At 29.0% G+C, this 12,548-nt stretch overlaps 1 protein-coding gene across 1 annotated transcript; it reads right to left on the bottom strand.

Moving 5' to 3' along the window:
• Positions 1 to 2,156: 2,156 nt before the first annotated feature.
• On the bottom strand, positions 2,157 to 7,752 carry LOC123299871 (phospholipase A2-like). The gene is made up of 3 exons (XM_044882270.1): positions 7,568 to 7,752; positions 5,104 to 5,263; positions 2,157 to 2,553 (listed from the first exon to the last, which is right to left on the bottom strand). Exons 1-3 carry the CDS (start codon positions 7,731 to 7,733, stop codon positions 2,325 to 2,327), a joined length of 555 nt encoding a protein of 184 aa, XP_044738205.1. The 5' UTR covers positions 7,734 to 7,752; the 3' UTR covers positions 2,157 to 2,324.
• Between the last annotated feature and the right edge of the window lie 4,796 nt (positions 7,753 to 12,548).

Genomic DNA, 12,548 nt, shown 5'->3' with positions numbered 1-12,548 from the left:
AACTCGAGTTGGAGAGATGGACATAAATTAAAGAAATCTTTAATATATGCTTTAAAATGATGTTCTTAAATGGTACGCAAAGATATATCAATGTGTTAATTCAATTTTATAAAAATATTTTGTAAAATATGTCTTTAAAAATTATAGCTCATGTGTTATTCTGACGTATAAGCTGTATTATTGTATAGTTTCATTCAAAGCCTTTCGGTAGTTTTTGCATGAAAACGTAACAAAGAAGCAAACAGACTCTCTATCGCATTTACAATATATACAGGGTAGGCCATTCCAATCAATAATGGCTAATGGCTCGTTTTGTTGCTAAGCAATAAACAAAGAACTTAAACAGAAAACATAGCCAATTTAGATCTTAAACGGTAAGAGATAGAATAACACTTGAAATTGATTCTCGTAAAAGAGCTAACATGTTTTTAAAACCGTTTCTTCGAAAATCGTTAGTTTTCGGAGGAAAAGTGACTTCAAAATATGTCATTATTGCATTGAATCGAAAGAAAATACGCTTTAAGTTTATCGATAATTATTGGTCAAAGTCATGGACTAGGCAAAGGTGCTCTACTGCCCCTGACAACTTTTGGCTAAAGCATTATTATGTATCTAGCGTTGTCTTTCGATTTATTGCAATAATGACATATTTTTAAGTTGCATTTCCTTCGACAACTAACGTTGTTGTTTTATATCATGTATACATGGTATAAAAAATTAATTTTACAATTTTATTATGATAATTTTTGACACTATGTGCGTGCGTATGGTACAGTCCAGTTAGAATTCGAATAGGTTGTACATCTTCTACGTGAAAGTTTTCATTTTTAGGAAAGAAAAGGTGAAACAAATTTTCTTTAAAAAAATACAAACTATTTTTTTCCACATTTATTTAAAATTAAAATATTGATTTTATTAAATTTTGTAAAATAATTACAATTAAAATTTTATAAATTTTAGCAAATAACTTATTTATATCGAGGCACATGCACGGTACGGATAAAAACATTTCTAGAACCTGGTATAAATGTCATGTTATTAAATAGCCAGTAGTGCTCAACAAATACAGTTCAAGTACAGGAAATTTAAAAAGTGGAGAACTAGTCGAAGAACTCAAGAAAGACCTTTTTGCAAAACGAAAAAACACGTGACCTTTGATTTTTTTAAACCTATGGAAATACTCATCTTTTATTATAGATTCAGATTCTCCATATTAAAAAAAGTTAATTTTACTCGAAAAAATTTTTTTCGATTCAACGCATTTTTTACGATTATAATAATTAATTAATAATTATCTCCATGATGATGTCTTTGTGATATTTCTTCAAAAATTACAATATAAAATTTCTTATGTTTAAGCATTTTTTAGCGTTTACTAACGCACATTGTTTCTCTAGTAAAATCAACTTGTATTAACATGGGGAGCATCGTTTTCCATTTTATAAGACATATGTTTGTAAACAGTGGAGAATTGTTTTTTCTTTTAAAAAAAAAACTTCCTTTATCGATTTCTACGACCTTTTCCATACTTTTTGAATGACCGTAAATATATATGTGTGATCTCCATTAAATTTGTATCACTGTTCCTCTTGGTAACGCAAAATTATGAACAGAATCCTCATTAAAAAAATATCCCTTTAAGCAGGTATTTGATAATTTCTTGTTAGCTGCTTTCGAGTTATGGCTTGTTTAATATTTGAAAAACCGTACCTGCCGTATCCAAGGATGAATTTGTCATTTTTAAAAAAAAATTTACTATTCCATGATTATTTTTGTCTTCCTTTCTGATAATTGATAAAGATGAGCTGGGTAATAAAGATATTTGAATTTTTAACTCATGGTCCAAATGTCGAGTTTATAAAAGTCTAGTTTTTCTATTGTCTACGATTGTTTTTTTTTTTTGTAATTTTTAATCTTTTCGAGTTTTGCAAACTTTCCATCACTATTCTATGTATTGTATTGGCAATAAATTTTTTTAAATATACGCAGCACACAAACAAAATCTTCGAGAAATTCGAAAAACCAGATTTTGACATTCTCAAAAATAATTTTTTTTTTCATTTTAGCCACAGTTAAAACTTAATTTTGTGTGTTACCAAACTTTCCTTTATCAGTTTTCCAAATGAATAAAACTAGAAAACTATTATAAAATTTCACCTACTCTCTTCGAAAAATTCCACGGATTTTGTAAATACGCATCATGTGCCTTAATTAATAACTACTAGGTAGTACAGCTAATTTATTTACTTCTTAATATTCATAAATAAATTATAAGTTTTGTTTTTTAAATAAATAATCGTGTTTTCTTCTTAAAAATGATTGTGCTAGTAAAACGGTACATCGAACCATTGATGTAATTTTTCACCGTTTTCATCAAATTCATATTCGACACATCGTTTACGCTCTTTTTTTACACACTTTACAATTGGATAATCTTCACGATAGCATTTAGTACCAAGAACATTAAAATAAATTCCACCAACATGATTTGATACATAGCTGTCAGTTCCTCGTAAACAATTATAAAATTCTTCATCGCATTTACAGTTTAATCTAAAATATTAAAATATGTAAATAATTAGTTCTTATTTATTATCATTGTTAAAATCTATGACGACGTAAAACCAATAGTAACGACGAAAAATACACATAAGCGTAAAAAATAATGTTAAAGTACCGACACCAATCATCAATCCATAATATTCTTGCGCACAAGCGTCATCTTTGCGGGGGGAAACAATTTGTGATGAAAAACCACCCTGTTTCCACATTTACCCTTGTACATATCTGGTGTAGTTTATTGAGTAAATTTTCTACAAAGTGAAACCATCCTGGAATCGCTCAGTTTCAGAAAATGTAAAACAAACCGACTAACTCTCTTTATCAAAAAATTGTCCCTCCTCTCCCAAAAATGTCTCATTTATTTTTATGACGGTTCTCGAAATATTTGTTTGTCACGTTACGTAAATAATTTATCAATAATAAAAGTGCGTATTCAGTTTTTTGGGAGTTTGTTCTTCGAACTAGATTACAAATGTGTGTTTTGAATATGCAGGGTGTCCCACAGTGACCGGCCATTAGAAGTTTCTGGAGATCCAGACATAATAGAAATCTGAAAATTGGTATTCCATCATGATTTCTTGGAATATATCCGCCTTAAATATTGTCACATTTGTGACACTTCCGGTTAATCCGAAAGTTGACCACAAAATCTTTATTTCAAATGGAATGCCCTATTTTTTATTCCATAACTCACTTAACTCGATAATTCTCTTTTGTAATACAATGACCCCCCTTAATATTTAAGGTTTTCGAGATAAACAATATTTATTGAAAATTTAAATGCAAATAGACGTGCGGAAAAGAGGCTGTAACTTCCATACTAAACTAGGTAGAACGGTCATATCCAGCTTATTATAGAGCTAAAAGATGCTGCCACACGTGAGATTTAAAAAACCATCAAGTTCCTCTCTGAAGTATCTGAAATATTACTTTCATTCAACAAGTGAGCCAAAAATCATTTTTTTTAAATTTGACTACCACTTTTTATACCATGCATATATGAAATATACATAGTATATTAAGTTTAGTCCCAAGTTTGTAACGCTTAAAAATAATGATGCTAGGAAAAAAATTTTGTCATAGCTGTTCATAAAATCACCTAATTAGTCCATTTCCGGTTGTCCGTCCGTCTGTGGACACGAAAACTCAAAAACGAAAAAAGATATCGATCTGAAATTTTTACAGCGTACTCAGGACGTAAAAAGTCAGGTCAAGTTCGTAAATGAGCATCATAGGTCAATTGGGTCTTGGGTCCGTAGGACCCATCTTGTAAACCGTTAGAGATAGAACAAAAGTTTAAATGTAAAAACTGTTCCATATAAAAAAATAAAAAACTTTTGTTTGAAACATTTTTTTGTAAACATCACTGTTTACCCACGAGGGCGTTAATTAGGTGCAAATTTTATAGTATGTATTAATATAGGAATATCAGTTGTGTGTGTGTCTATTTAAAAGTGAATATCTTTTGTTATTTACGTGACGTCAAAAAAACAAACGATTGCGCATCAACACTGTCTATACATTTTTGTATGTGTTATGTGATAAAGAAATCAACACTGACTATGCATGGTATTTCAACAATTAACTCAGTCAATTGTTTCTTTTCACTTGTTTATTTACTAATTTTGATAATATTCTCTAAACTATAAAAAATATGAAAAAATATTAACTTCGTTTACAACAGGCATCGGGAAGTTTCTTTTTGCACTTATTCGACCAAATTACAGAAAATTTTTTAAAATTCTTCTAAACTTCCTTCTCGTCATTCTGTCACACTTTCTATGCATAAATTATAATTATTTGGTTCTCGTATTCCATTTGGTTTATTCGGTTCTCGTATAAACGATTAAATAGAAAAAATTTCCTATTAACGTATAGGTAATAATTAATGACCAACTAAGCAATACGTTTTGAAGATCGAGCATAAAAGTGAACTTCGAATTAAAAAATTTTTCTGATTTTCTTAAATAACTTGTAATTTATTTGTGGGAAATTTTTTAAACAATCGAATTAGAGAATGAAAAAACTAGTGGTTTCATTAAAGGAAAATGATTTTTGATGCAATTTAACACTTGTTGAATGCAGGTACACTTTTAAATACTTTAAACAGAAAATTGATTTTTTAAGACCTCACGTGTGACTGAATTCTTTAGCTCTTAAATAAGCCTAGTTGGAACCTTCTACTTAATTTCGTATGGAAGTTACAGCCTTTTTACAGCACGTCTATTTGCTGCAAAATTTCTAATAAATATAGTTTATCTCGAAAACTTTAACGATTAAGAGGGGTCACTTTATTACAAAAGATACTCAGATTTATTGATTTAAGCGAGTTATGTAAAAATAAATAGGGCATTCCATTTGAAACAACGAATTTAGAGTCAACTCCGGTATAACCGGAAGTGTTACAAATCTGAAAATATTTTAGGCGGAATAACCATTAGCGGTTATGCTGGAATATCAATTTTCAGATTTCTATTATGTCTGGTACTCCAGAAAGTTCTAGAGGGCGGTCACCGTCGACACCCTGTATATTATACCCACCTTGTATAAAATGAATTGTTTGTTAAATTGTATTTAGTTTCACCCGCTTCAATAATATCGTCGCAATAATCATGTGCTCTACAACATTTATCAGTTTCTTTAAATTTTCCTAAATCTTCATAATTTTCTGATATATTTCCCGATCCACACCATTTTGTTCCTGAAAAATATTCCTGGCATATGAATAAACTGTACTATTTTTGTTTTGGAATTAATTTATATTTACGATGTGGCAGGGATGTTCGCGTTGTAAAACAAAAATCCATAAATTATTTGAAATTATTTTTTAACCCTCTTAAATACATACAAAAAAAGGCATTTAAGAAAACTTGCAGAAATTGTACTTTGAATTAAATTAATAATTATATTTTTAAGTAACTTAAAGTGGTTCGGCTGTTTGAGCAAATACCGTGAATGTTCATTTCTTTGCGTTAAATGATATCTCAAACACTTTTGATCACAATAAACACAGTTTTGGGGCCTCTTACGGGGGCAAAGTTTGGAATTATTTCATTTTAAAATTGTGATTTTTAACATAGTACTTTATGGAAGAACTCACAATAGTGTTAATTGTACAAAAATTAATCGATGTATGAGCTTTAAAAAAGTTTTCATCATGAAGAAAATGCAAATTCTGTTTATGCAAAAAAAAAGGACATGACTTTATGGCGCTTTCCAAACAGAAAACATAAAAAAAAAACTTTGGTTTTTTACGCTTTTACGATATTTTTTCTGCATTTTAATACATTTACGTCCCACAAATTGCCTAGTATACGATATTTTTAGACCATTTTCTTAGATTTACGTCAAACAAATTGCCTAGTTGACTAATTGGCTAGTCACGTGACAGCCGAATCACTTTATGTAAATTCTATTTTGTAACTACTGCAATTGTAAAATTACATTTTACAAAACATTAACAAATTGTAACTGAGCTCAAAGAATAGCTTCATGAAGATGACGTCTGTACAGGAGTACATATTCTTCGAAGCGACCAAGTTAACACAAGGATTTAAAGCAGGATTTGTTTGAACCACCAGTTGTCAGTTTCCTTATTTGATTGCTTCAAATGTTGGTGTTCGCTTATCCTTCTTCAGTTATTCTCATTAGTTGCACTTATCTTTTCAGATAAAAACACAAGATAAAGTCGTATTGTTAAAAATCACACACTTCTCTGCCAAGCTAAGAATGAACATTTTGTGCAATTCTTACATATCTTGAAATATTTTTCTCAATTATTTTTTTATCAATCTTTTACATGTTTTATTATTTTTATAGCTATAAATATCTTTCTATTATTACCTTTTTCTTTCAGGATTATATCTTTATATACATTAGAAATGTGGAATATGTTTGTTTAGCATTTTAAACTTTTTAAACTGACTTAAAAAAAGTTGTTTGTGCAACCCTCCCCTCCCCATAAACTGATTTGTTTTGAATGACTTTCTCAGAAATGACCCGACCGATTTTGGCAATTGAGTAATGTGCAATTGAGCGGTGCAAGAAACATTTAAAAACTCGGAGGTTGAAACCTGAAACATTGACTGAAAAAATTGCATTTTTCCAAAAACCAACCAAAAAATTTGATGCTAATATTAACGAAAATAATGACGATGCAATCGTGTGCCATTGCTGTGTAAGTGATTGGTACAATAAAACTTTGAATATTCGAGAGGCTGAGAAAAATAATTTTTGTGCACTGAAACATTGTCGTTTGTAAACGTTGCTAAAACGATTGGCCAAAGTTTTAGTTCTAAAAAATGAAAATCAAACGTTTACTGCTAAAACAATTCAAAATTTGGGAAACGTATTTCACATAGATATTACTAAATGACAAAATAAGTAACCAGTAGATAATAGATAAGTAACCTTCGTTAGTAAAAATATTTTATTAACCTCTTCCTTTCGCTTGGGGGAAGCAAATGCACTGGCTGGAAGTAAATTGTACATTTTTTTATATTAAAGCACCTTCTTAATTAAATAAAATTAGTGTTTGACTTCTTAAAAACCAAAGTATAGCAAGAAAATATTGTCTTAAATCAAAGTATTTACTTGTTTCCTCAAGAACAAATTTTCCTGCTAGTACTGTTTTTCCAGTTTATTATATATTTCTCAATAAATTTCACGGTAACATAAAAAATTTAGTGCAAAAACTGAAACCTGAACATTTCGAAAAACTTTTTTTTTTCACTCAATCTAATCGATAACTGGTTGTATAATTCAAAATAAGTTGGTAGGGTCTTACTTTCTCATAAAACTCTTAACAAATGTTACGATAGATAAAGACTTAAACTATTATAAAAAAATTATTTTTCATTATAATCATAATATTTTTGAATGAACATGAGAAACCGTTAAATCATGTTTTTCAAATTGACTTTCAATAACAATGTATTCTAACTAAAGTCCTGTTTCTAGTTGGACGAAATAATTAAAAATATATGAAATTTATGTATGTTTTTACCTGGTACAATTAAACTCAGTCTCTGTTCTCCAATAGGATTTCCATCTTCATCGGTAATTTCATTCGTCATATCATTATTCGAATTATGTGTTTGTACAACCCAACTTACGGATACTTGAAAACATATTGCCACAATTATAACGCTACTAAATAATAAATTGGACATTTCAACAGAATCGTGTTTGTTTTTTTCTGTATGAAATGCAATTGTAATGTTATGTTATGTTATGATGTGTGTAATAATTATTTATTTATATAATAATAAATATTTTTAAAAAGGTGCATAAAATTAACATTTAAAGTATCATGTAGAGTGATATGAAAATATTTTGTGTCTGAACTGATTCGTGTGGCGAATTTTAAATATGTTATTTATAGTTTTAAATCGAACTTTTTTTAAAGTATATTTTTATGTTTTTTGATAATAATTTTATCAATTAAATATTATTGGTATTGATTATGATTTTGATCGTATTGGTTGTTTTCCTGCTTATTGTCTGTCAAACAACTTAAAAAGATTAACAAATTAATTAAGTAAGATCGAGCTCAAATAAAAACGCAGGCAGCCTGGTTAGGTGACGTGACGTAGTTTTATATAGTAGTACTAAATGGATGAATTTGGAGCGAGCGAGTGAAATTTAGGCGAAGCTTATTGTGGTGACAAGATGCAGTTGTGTATAGATGGAAGGTTTGAGACATTTTGAACCAAATAAATTACAGGTAGCAACTTGAGACCCATGGAAATGGTGCAATGAGGGTTGATTTTAGGGGTTGAAATCTGTTTTTGCGATTTAAGGGGAAAAATTACCTCTTAGAGAAAACGTTCAACTGAACACTTCAAGGTTATAAAAAACTGAACAAGTTTTATAGGGTACATTTTCCAACGTAATCTCAAATACCGTGACATACAAATATACAAATATATACAAATACTGTTTTTTCGTTTTGATTTCTTTTCTCGCGCAAAAAAAAATTTAATTTTCATGGTGGAAATGTTTCTTTTTTATTACAAATTAAACATGAATTTTTATGAAACAGAAAAAAAAATTATTATTAGAGATTTTTCAAATTTTCCGTTAAAATTGGTTATTTTTTAACGAAAAACTCTCTCGAAAAAAAAAACATTTTTTGTCCGTAAAAAATTGTTCGTATACAAAAATAAACAACTATTGTTTGGGGACGGGCCCGTGAGGGAGCAAATTACGTGCAAATTGTATAGTATGTTTTATATGGGAATATCAGTTATCATGTAATCATCAATGTCTATACATGGTATTTCAACAATTAATTCACTCAAGTGTATGTTTTCACTTTTATATTTAATTTTTTTTCTATCTCTAAGGGTTTTCAAGCTGCATCCTATGAATACAAGACCTATGTGGCTTATTTAAAAAAAATCTTAATTACACTACCGTAATAGAAAAGTATACAGAATCCATCATATGTTAACCTACGTTACCCAGTAACCTCCAAAGGATAAAAAAATATCATATGATTTAATATTTTTTATATAATTATTATATTATTTTTATAATTATTATTAATATTATATTATTTTTATAATTATTATTAATATTATATTATTTTTATAATTATTATTAATATTATTATTATTAATGTTACTATTATTATTATTATAATATGCTACGCACAATTTTTTTTCATTTCAGTGGGCTTCGAATCCTGCACCCCGGATGACATTAAAACTATATCAATGATAACTGATAATAATGACAATTATACAATTTTTCATTCGGTACAAAAAACGGCTTGACCGATTTTGCTCAAAATCTAACCAGGTCTAATTTACATAATTATGCGTTAAATGAAACTAAATGGTCCCATATCTATATCATCATTTTTTTCTCGAGATAAGCGAGGCGAAAATTGAATCCGAACACAAATACATACATACATACATACATACATACATACATATACTCAATGTCAGAAAAAATGCTCGTTTTAAAACATTCTAAGTGTTACTATTATAACATAACATATGATGAGTACGCTTAGAATGTTTTAACTTGGCATTTTTTCTGACAGTGAGTATACATACATGGTGAAAACAAAAATTGGCTCACTAAATTTTTAGAATAAACAGTCGTGAATATCAGTGCTTACATTAATATCTATAAATTGTATAAGGTTAATAAACGAAAATTAATATCGGTTAAAAAGCCCTCCTTTTTTGCAGAATTAACATTTCCAAGCGCTATAAAGTTAACTGAATTTAATTGAGACTGAATTTAATTAACACTAATATACAGATAACAGCGTATAGAAATAAATGGTATCAGTCGCAGTAGCGAAGCAATTAAATTCGAAGAATTTTAACGGTAAGTCGTATTTGAGTGCGGTCTTTGGCATTCGATTCGTTAGAGAATCTGGAAATTTTGTGACCTAAATTGATTTATAAGAAATTAAAAATATGCAATTTACATAAATATTATGCATTTCATAATTGCATCTTGTTACTCGGGGTTTTTGGGGTCGCTGAACACGAATATCGCGTCATAATTGATCTCCGAGGTACCTGGTGCCCCAGGGCACCTCACTAAAAAAGAATATAATTTGTCACTAAAAAAGAATCATCGAAATCGATCGGTTGGCTTGGCAGAACTGGACCAAATTGAAATGGGACCTAACGGGAAGTACCAGCTTTCAAATAGAAAAAGAATCATCAAAAACGGTTTGCCCAGTCGAAAGTTCTGAGGTAACAAACATTAATAAAAAAATACATTCGAATTGAGAACCTCCTTCTTTTTTGTTTGAAGTCGGTTAAAAAAGGATTGGAAAGTATTATTTTTTTATGGACATTATTTGATTAGAGGGATGCGTCAATCTCCCTAAGTAGTTCTAAAACTGAAAAGAATTAATTTAAAAACATTGGTGATGGGCTATCATAGGAATCTAGTAAGACCAAGGAGCCCTGTCACATATAGAAAAAAAAAAAAAAAAAAAAAACTATGTAAAATTATCAGTGAAAATAGACTTGGAAAAAAATAGACCCGGGAAAATAGCCATGGAAAAAATATACCCCGAAAAAATAGCGACGAAAAAAAAATCCGAAAAAATAGACAAGAAAAAAATTTTGACGGAAAAAATAGATCCAGAAATATAAATTCTTTATATAACACTCAGGTGTTTTTTTCGGAATTCTATATTTTCCATTTTTTCCAAATTCTATTTTTTTCAATTTTTTTTTTTTTTTTAGTTTTTTTCCGTCGATTTTGTAACTATTTTTACCGTTGCTAATTTTCTGGGTCTATTTTTTCCAAATATACTTTTTTATTTTAATAAATGTGTCCATTTACATTTTTATTAAAAATTTAATCAGTGAATATAAAAAATTGTGTCATTATCTTAAATCTATCAAAACAAGCGATTGTTACAAAACATAATTTTGTTTCTTAAACCAAAAATATCACACATGATAAAATTTATTACATTTATAACAAAATATAACGAAAAAGTATTTTGTTATAAATGAATGTTTAGTCAGTCATTTATTTTCAGTAAAAATATTTGTGGGCCATGTTTGATTGCTTGGAAGGCAATCAAGTACAGTATTTTTAATTTCCTTCTTAGCAAACCACATATCGGGCTATCATACGAAACCATACTCAATTGTTATAAATTCCTTATAAAAAAACAAAAACTCTGCTTTCATTCAATGTCTTCAACGTTTTGGTATGAAAATGTACTGCTTACAATAAAATAATTTTAATTATTTTAGCTTTAATTAATTTTTTATTTTTCTGTTTATTATTTTTCTTTAGTTATTTTACTTTCATAAGTTCTAGAATTATTATGTTATGTTATGCCACTGAAAACTAAAACCCAATGTCAAATTGGCGGAGTATTGTATTAAGGCTGGGATTACCTTTTTGTCCGTGATAGTTTTTACGAACGCCCACGAAATATAATACCAATTACTCATTGAATACTTTCTATATTTCTTTTTCTTTTTTTGTAAATACTAGCTATGATAGGATCCAGTAGATCATTGGTCACACATCTAATTTCTTTATGAAGGGTATTTTTCATGAAGTGTGTTAAAAAGTACCGCGGAATTCCAATCAGTATCGGAAAAAATATACTGGAAACTTTAAAAAAATTGCATTCTGTATACTTTGAATATCTCCTATACATACCTTGTCTTTTTTGCGATTTGTCATTAATAATGTAACTTAATTTAGTTTATGTAAGAAATAATGAATCTTTGTTTACAGATAAAAACTGATTAAGATTCAATATTTGTTACATATGTTTAGAAAAATTATAAAAAGATAGATTTGTAACAAATCTATTTATGAAAAATTTTGTTAATTAACAACAGCATCGTTGGTTCAGTGGTAGAATGCTCGCCTGCCACACGTTTTCCATATTTTTTGCCAAACAAGCGCTATTTGATATAGGTAAAAGGTATTTAATTTTATTTACTGGAATAGTTTTTTGACAACTGTCAGAAGCAAGGTCTAGTTATGATAGCTGAAATTTTTCGGGTGAAGTGACCCTCTAGGAATTATAATGAACAAGATGCCCCTGTATGTAAAAGTAAGTCTAACCACCGTGGTACAGTCGTTGTTGGATACCAACTCTGCATATTATATAAATTGGAATTACATAAATGCCGTACAGACATAAAGCCAGTAACTTCGGTACCGGAAGAAAAAAAATCTTTTGATCTTTCGTCAATTTCCGAAGCCTTACGTGTTTATTTCTGTACGGCATTTATGTTCTTTTTAAATACTCATGCATAGTTAGTATCCAGCAACAATGTATATATTTGTTGGTGTAGGGGTCAGATACCATGGGGTGTAACATCAATATTTTCAACACCCGAAAAATTTCAGCATGGGCTTGTGGTCTACAAGTATAATGTAATTATTACGAGGCTCAGTTATGATACATATTTTTGATAATAGTTTATTCATCTGCACAAGAAGTGTTACCTTTAACAAACATAATATTT

This window comes from Chrysoperla carnea, chromosome 5 (genome assembly GCF_905475395.1).
Source record: "Chrysoperla carnea chromosome 5, inChrCarn1.1, whole genome shotgun sequence".
NCBI classification, from domain to species: Eukaryota; Metazoa; Arthropoda; class Insecta; order Neuroptera; family Chrysopidae; genus Chrysoperla; species Chrysoperla carnea.
This window is presented reverse-complemented; position numbering and strand designations above follow the sequence as displayed.

What these genes read in the sequence shown, in the direction of transcription:
- LOC123299871 (XM_044882270.1), bottom strand. Translation starts at nt 7,733, where the DNA reads ATGTCCAATTTATTATTTAGTAGCGTTATAATTGTGGCAATATGTTTT. An exon ending in ACTGAGTTTAATTGTACCAG is followed by an intron (nt 5,264 to 7,567) that starts GTAAAAACATAC and finishes AATATTTTTCAG; the next exon opens with GAACAAAATGGTGTGGATCG. An exon ending in AACAATTCATTTTATACAAG is followed by an intron (nt 2,554 to 5,103) that starts GTGGGTATAATA and finishes TTAATATTTTAG; the next exon opens with ATTAAACTGTAAATGCGATG.